General features: G+C 60.7%; 1 protein-coding gene across 1 annotated transcript in view; it reads right to left on the bottom strand.

Annotated features, from left to right (window-relative positions):
- LOC102824928 overlaps positions 1–1,478 on the bottom strand; it is a 9,759-nt gene extending 8,281 nt beyond the window's left edge. The window contains exon 1 of the mRNA XM_006839598.1: positions 845–1,478. Within this exon, the coding sequence (XP_006839661.1) occupies positions 845–1,478 (634 nt within the window). The remainder of the gene's footprint in view (positions 1–844) is intronic.
- Between the last annotated feature and the right edge of the window lie 5,857 nt (positions 1,479–7,335).

A 7,335-nucleotide genomic window follows, 5' to 3' on the forward strand; every position in this document is an offset into this window, starting at 1 on the left:
TACCAGTGTATGGTGTGTGTCAGTGTGTGTGTTCCAGCATGTGGGTGTGTGGTGTGTGTCAGAGTGTGTGCATGCCCGTGTGTACCAGTGTATGGTGTGTGTCAGTGCGTGTGTTCCAGCATGTGTCAGCGTGTGTGTGTGTGTGTGTCAGAGTGTGTGTTCCAGCATGTGGGTGTGTGGTGTGTGTCAGAGTGTGTGCATGCCCGTGTATACCAGTATATGGTGTGTGTCAGTGTGTGTGTTCCAGCGTGTGTGTGGTGTGTGTCAGAGTGTGTGCATGCCCGTGTGTACCAGTCTATGGTGTGTGTCAGTGTGTTCCAGCATGTGTCAGTATGTGTGGGTGTCAGTGTGTGTGTACCAGTCTGTAGTGTATGTCAGTGTGTGTGTGTTTCAGCATGTGTCAGTGTGTGTGCATGTGTCAGTGTGTGGTGTGTCAGTGTGTGTGCATGTCAGCCTGTCACACATGAATGTGTGTATGTCACAGTGTTAGTGTGTGTCTGTTAGTTTCAGTATGTTGTGTGTCCAAATGTGTATGACAGTGAATGTGTCAACGTGTCAACATGTGTGCATTAGTGTGTTGTGTCTGTCGGTGTGTGTGTGTGTCTGCCCCATACCACGCATTCACTCCCTGCCCCCTGGGCTCGTAACAAGAAGCGTGGACAGGCTGACTCGAGGTCTGCACTGGGCCCAGCACTACCCCTGTCCCCCTGAACACGGCCCCAGCTCACCCCCTCTGTTTGCTGTGCCTCCCTGAACCCTGATCAAACCAAGGCCATCTCGGACCCTGCAGCAGACACCTAGCTTGCAATGTATGGTGTCAATGAAGGTGACCATAGGGGTTCACCGGGATGGGTTATTTGTTCTCTCCGCTGGCAGGGGTCTGGGAAAAGCCTGGTTAGGGGATGGGCGTGGGGTGGGGCTTGATCAGACTGGGGCGGGGCCGAGGAGGCGCGGCGGCCAATGGTCTGAATGAGGCCAGGGCGCTGTCCCCGTGAGCGCTCCGCAGTGGCCAGCGCGCGGCGCGGGCGGAGCGCTGGCGGGGCTGGGCCAGTGGCGGTGGCGGGGTCTCGGGGCGTGGGCTCTGTCCGCAGTCCGAGTCTAGCTTCCCGCGGCAGCGCCAGGGCAGCGGAGGAAAGCGCGGTGCCGCGCGTCCGCTGACCCACTCGGAGCCCGGGCCCAGACTGGACGCGCCGGGCGCTGCGAGTCCACACCACCGGCCGCCAACATGTGCGACTGCTTCCATCTAGTGCTGCCCACCTGGTCCGGAGCCCCCGGCAGCGGTGCGCCCCCCAGCCTGCAGCCTGCTTTCCTCCTGGCGGGTGGGCTCGGCAGGGCGGGCGGAGCGCGCGGGGCGTGGCCGGGGCGCAGTGCAGCCGGGCTGCGGCTTGGGCGGGGAACGCTCGGGATCGCTGCAGCTCTCTGCTCGCGGGTCTCGGCTCCTGCCTCTGGTTTCTCGCTTGTCTCTCTCTGCGCTCCATCACTCATCCCGTGCTCCCCTCCCTGCCTCTGCCACACACCGTACCTCTGTCCTCGGCTGTAACCCTCCGGGATGTCTTCGAGCCATCTAGCACATGTGCTGCTGTGCTTGCGAGCAGCGCCGCGTGTCTGTTTGTGGGTCTTGAGGCCTTGCACCACCAGGATCCTGAGGACAGGCCTTCAGAGCAGCCTGTGACATGTTTTGAGGGGAACAGGCTGGCTGGTGGTCTTGGTCAGGCGCTATCAGACTGGGCTGGGGCTGGGTTCCTGGTGTGATTGAGGTGTGACTAGATCACACGACTTGGTAGTGGCTGTGGCAGGGTTGTGCTTTGGGGGGCTTGATAGGGGTTGGAGTAGGGTCAGAGATCAGTGGTCAGGAGCACTTGGTACTGGGCAAGGCACCGGAGAGGGTTGCTGCCCAAGGGGTGATCCGCAGGAATGGTCACTATCTGTCTGTCTGTCTCTGCTCTGGGGTCTGGTTCCAGGGTCAGTGTCTCAGCATCTGGGAGGGTGGGGAGGGCGCAGCAGGGACAGTCCCTCAGCTGTGGATCAATACTGCGGCATGCCACACCAAGGGCACCTGGCCAGCAACAGGCTGGGGAGGGGCTGTATGCCTTGGTGCAGACCTGGCCCCGACTCCTGAAGATGCAGAGTTGGGGCTGGGGTTTCCATGGCCCTTCCTGTGTGGTGAGAACTAGGCAGGATGGGAGGCTTGGTCTGATACGGCTGCCGTATGGCAGAGCCTTCCCAGAGTCCTGTATCCCCCACTCAGGTGGGATGTCAGAAGCCACCCAGAGAAAGATGACCCTGGTGGTCAGTGGACACCACCTCTGTCCCTGTGGCTAGCCCTGCCCACATCGCAGAAGGTGAGGAAAGTGCACAAGGGGTGCAGTGCCCCTGGCATGGGCCCCCACCAGCTCAGAGGCTCCCCAGGAACCCCATCCCATTCCCCCGGGGAGGCTGGGCCTCAACCTCTCAGGAGCCCCTTTTGTCCTGCCTGCAGGCCATCCTCTCTTGAGTAGCAAGCCCAGTGACTCCTGAGAGTGGATTTGGTAGGAGACTTGTAGGATGAGATTTCACCTCCACAAGCTGGGGTCCAGGAATGCGCACTGTGACTGGGCCACAGAAGTTTGACCCGGGCTGTTTCCCACCACGATTCCCTCCCCATCCTCTGCCTTCTTCTCAGTCCAAATTGACCCTCCTGTGTCAACCATGGCAGGTCCCTGACCCCCACAATGTTCCCATCCCAGAGCCTGTCTGGGTCCCAAACTCAGAAAGAGGGAGCCATGTTATGGTCCCACCAGCCAGCCTGTGTGTGGAGGTCGCCCCCTGGTGGCCGAGTCAGGAACACCCAATGGGCCATGCTCTAGATTTGCCTGGATCACTCCGGTTTGAGCTGACCAGTCCTGGTCCTTCACTGGCCACACCTTCCACTCCAGCCTTCCAGCTCCCCTAGGTGCAGGGTGGACATCCCAACCTTCTGTTGTTAGTACACCCTGATGGTCCAGGCTTCACAGCCCATCTTCTGTCTCCAAGGAGGCCTGGCTCCCCCCAGGGGCAGAGTTGGGTCCTGGGTCTGGGACCTGCTTTACACCTGCAAACCCTGGCTTGGCCTTAGCACTTCCCTACCTCCCCCACCCCCCACCCCAGACTCCATTAGGTACAGGAAGGTCCCAGGTGAGGGGAGGTCCCAGCTGTGGTGATGCCCCGTGAGGGGGAATCTGGTGCCGTCTCCTTGGCTGTGGAGTATTTCCTAGGGGCAGTGTGGTGGGCCCCTGTCTGTGTGGGGCTGGCGTCTACAGCAGGCAGGACTGACATCTCAGGGCTGCTGGGAACTGTGGGGCCTGGTACTGCTGGCATCTGTGGATGGAATGACCATGTCCACCCACAGCTGAGGCCAGCAGAGAAGCAGTTTTGTAATTGGAGTGGGGGGTGGGAGAAATACAGGCACCCTGGCTGCTCCCTGACCACTCTCCCTGAGATTGTCCATGTCTGGGTCCGGGTCCTCACTTTACACCAGCTTGTCCCCAGCTCCCCCAGCCAGCCACCCTTCTTCATCCCTCCTCCCACACCTGCCGTTACCAAGGGCTTCTGTGCACAAAGTTCAGGCCAAGGCCAGGTAGGACCAGGCAGAGGTGGGACTCTTGTAATTTGGGGGTCCCTGCCACCTACTGCTGGAGCACAAAACCAAGATCTTCCAGTCCATCCTCTGCCAGGGCTGTGGGCAGGGTGCGCACCTGCAGTCTGGCTAAGGTGAGGGTTAGCTGCTTTGCTGTCTGCATCCTGTGATTATGTGGCAGGTGCTAATTGCTGGGTCCGGAGGCCTGAGGTGGACAGACAGATGAGTCAGGAAGGATTCTAGCTGGGTCAGGGGGACTGAGGGAAGGACAGACGGTCACATGGAGTCCAGGGTCTGCATGGGGGCCAGGCTGTTGGAAGGGGGCGGTGTTCTGAGAGCAGCATGAACCGGGGGTCTTAAGGCAGCTCAGAGGGAGGGATGAGGTTGTGCCTGGGCAGTTGCCTGGCCTGTTGGGATGACAAGTGAGGAAGGGCAGTCAGGTGAGGGGTGGGGACCAGGGGACTGGTGTGAACACACAGAGGCCTGGCCATGCTCCCAACCCCACCCTCCTTGACCCCCCCCCCCTTCACTTAGGGTTCCTTTTTGGGAAGCCACCAGCCTGGAGCCAAAGCCTGCCGGATCAATATTTAATAGTCAGAAGCACTTTCTAAATGGAAAAATGGAGCTGGATCCAGGAGCCTGGCGGGCTGGGGAGGGCGGGCAATTCCCCGAACACCTCAGAAATATTTATTATGACCACCACCACCCCGTCCACACTGTCTCAGTTCCTGTGGCCCTCAGCTACGGTGCGTGTGTTGGGGTCCCTCCTAAGAGCTTCTGGGGGGACTCCCTCAGCACCCCATGCCTCAGGGCTGACGGTGGCATCCTGAAGGGCCTGTGTCTGTCTCCGAGGATGGCTGGGCAGGGGGGTTGAGACAGCAGGAGCTGGAAGGCCTTGGGGGGGGGCTGCCTGGACCTCCCTCTCCACACGAGGAGACACGTTAAATCTGGAGGACCCAGATATTGGACACTGAGGGGGCCACACTGCATGGGGCCTCAGAGGGTGGGAGGATCAGCAGTAGTCCATTCCATCAATTCAAGGCCTCTTTGTTTGAGGAGCTCCGCCTGCCCACGGCCTCCAGCGTGCTGGGCCCACCCCTCTCACGTGGCCATGGTCCTGCTTCCTGTGAGCTGCAGGCCTGGTCAGCCCCTCTGTGTCCAGGGCCCCTCGTATGGCCTCTCATGGTCAGTAGAATGAGTACTGTAACGTTGGTGACACAGAGCTCAAGAATGTGGCGCCTCAGCCTTACCCGCCCCAGCTGATTCACTGTCAGCTGCCCCCCTCGCTCCACCCCAGGTCCCTTGGGACTCCCGGCAGGGCCTGGATCCAGCAAACTGCAGCTCCTTGTATGCATTGGATCCTGAAACCCAGGGTGGAGGTGGGGGGGATGTGTCTAAGGCCCCATGGTCCCTGGGAGTCGAGGCAGGTGGGTCCCTGGTAGTACTGGACACTAGCAATGGTCAGGGTGTGAGGGTGGTCCCTCAGCTCAGCCGTTCTGGGCACAGTGGTTCTGAGCCCAGGGTCCCCTCCCTTTGTTCCTGGAGCCCTTGTTGGCACCATCCTCCTATGCCCACTCACTGACCCAGAAGCCAGTGGGATGGCCATCCTATGTGTGAGGGAGTAGTGCTTAAGTATACACCAGCAGAGGGAGATAGTCCAGGGTCTGGGCTGGGGTTAGGAAGACGTGTGTGTGTGTGTGGGGGGGGCACAGTGGGTCTGCCTGGGCAGCAGAACTGAGTGGTGTCGCAGCAGGGCAGGGTCAGCGGGGGACATTGGAGAGGCTGGGGACCCTGGCAGCAGCAGAGGGCCTGGAGGGGCCTTCCAGGGGAACCTCCTCCAGCTGCCCCATGGGTCCCAGGAGGCACCTTATAGGTGGTCCTCAGGAGGGTGGGGGCTGCTTGACTGGCTTGGGATGGGGTCCAGGAGAGAATGGGGGAACTGCACATTGCTGCCCCCCACGGCCCTGCCCCTTGTCAGTCCCCCCCGCCCCCTAATCCTGGCCGCCTGGGGCCTGCTGAGTCAGTTGGTCCACCCACCCTGGGGGTTTACAGTGTCAGGTGTAAACAGAGCGCCCAGGTGAGGAATGTTGGGTGGGCTGCCTGGGGGTGGGTGCTTCCCATGGGCCTGGCCCCCATCCAGGATACTAGAGTCTTTTGTCCACATTTGTGACCGTTAGATTGTAAGTCAGCGCTGTCAGGAGGTGGGAGCTGAAACCTGTGCTCCATTCTTCACCTAAAGGCTGGCAGTTCAATCCCACTCATAGGGCTAAGGAAGAAAAGCCATTGGTTGGCTTCTGTAAAGCCTGTTGTTGTTTTAAGTTGTTATGGGGTGCAGAACCGTGTCCGTCTCGAGCCAACTGCATGCCAGGTCAATCCTGTCTCCTAAGGGGCCTCTGGATGGGTTTGAACAGATGATGTAAGGTAGTAGGTGAGCGCTGACTGTTTGTACTACCGAGAATTTCCGGAAGCAGCTATACTCTGTCGTATGGGGGTCTCCGGAGTCTGGATCAACTTGATGGTAACAAGTTAGTTTGGGGGCCAGGAAGATACCACTGCCCCCTCCTGGGTCCATGCCCGCAGCTGTAGAGTTCTGGACGCCTGTCACCAGCCCCACAGAAGCCCCCTGACCCTGGCCTGGCAGCAGGTTCTCCCCGAGACCCCGGGCTCAGACCTGGCCCTGGAACCCCGGGTTGGGCCTGTTAGAGAGCTGCGGTGCCCACAGCCAGTCCGGCCCACCCCTCCTGGCAGTGGGCACAGGGCGGGGCTGCTGGGATCCCTGTGGGAGATCTAGCGATATCACCGCCCCAGTGGCCCTGCCTGGACCTGCCTGGACCTGCCTGGACTGTGGCCAGCACTCTCAGGAGCGGGGCACTTGGGGCAGGGGGAGCAGGGAGCTGGGGCGGGGGGGGGGGGGGCGGAGCGGGGAGCAGGAGTGTTTCTTGGCCACCACTTGACTTGGGTGGGGGGGTTAAAAATTGTTAAAAATACTGACCCCAGGGCCCCTCCCTCACCCAGCTCATCTGACATCCTGGAGCTGTGAGGGGTGGGGACTGCCAGAGTTTAGGCCAAGGGGCCAGGCGTAGTAGACACAGCCTACCACCTCAGCCCACAGTGGGCTTGTTTGACCTTAGCTGGGGAGAAAGGAGAGGATTGGACACATCCCCCTAGGGTCCCAGGTAGCTGTGACCCAACGGTGTCCCCATTTCAGGGGTCCCTTGGTGAGGGTATCCTGCCCTTGGATTGCATGGTCCTGGGAAACTGAGGGCTGGGGCAATGAGGTCTCACAGCTGGCTGGCATTTATCTGTCCACACTGGGCCAGCCACAGTGACTCAGATGTCCCATGAGACGGGTGTGTCCTCCTACCAAAGCTGCTTGGGCTAGGGGGCAGTCGGGGGCTGGGGGCTCCCCAGCTCCAAAAAGCCAACTTCCAGAGGCCTGGCCTGGCTCCTGGCTGGGCCTGTAAGGGGGGCCACCCACTCCTCCTCAGGGAACAGGGCTGCTGGGCTGGGCTGAGAGCCTGTAGAGGAGGGACCTGAGGGAGGGACAATGGGGGGAGGGCCAGGGAGGGGCCGAGAGAGAGTCCCAAGATTCTCACTCTGGGCAGGCAGTCGGAAGAACTTGCAGTTGGGAGATCGTTGCCCCAGTTATTGGCTGCACTGTCTGCTGTCCGGCCCAGCACCCCGGCCTCCTCCCAGGCCCTCCTGGGGACATCTGCCCACCTCCCCAGCAGGTCTGTGGG

The sequence above is a fragment of the Chrysochloris asiatica genome, unplaced genomic scaffold (assembly GCF_000296735.1).
Source record: "Chrysochloris asiatica unplaced genomic scaffold, ChrAsi1.0 scaffold00025, whole genome shotgun sequence".
Lineage (NCBI taxonomy): Eukaryota > Metazoa > Chordata > Mammalia > Afrosoricida > Chrysochloridae > Chrysochloris > Chrysochloris asiatica.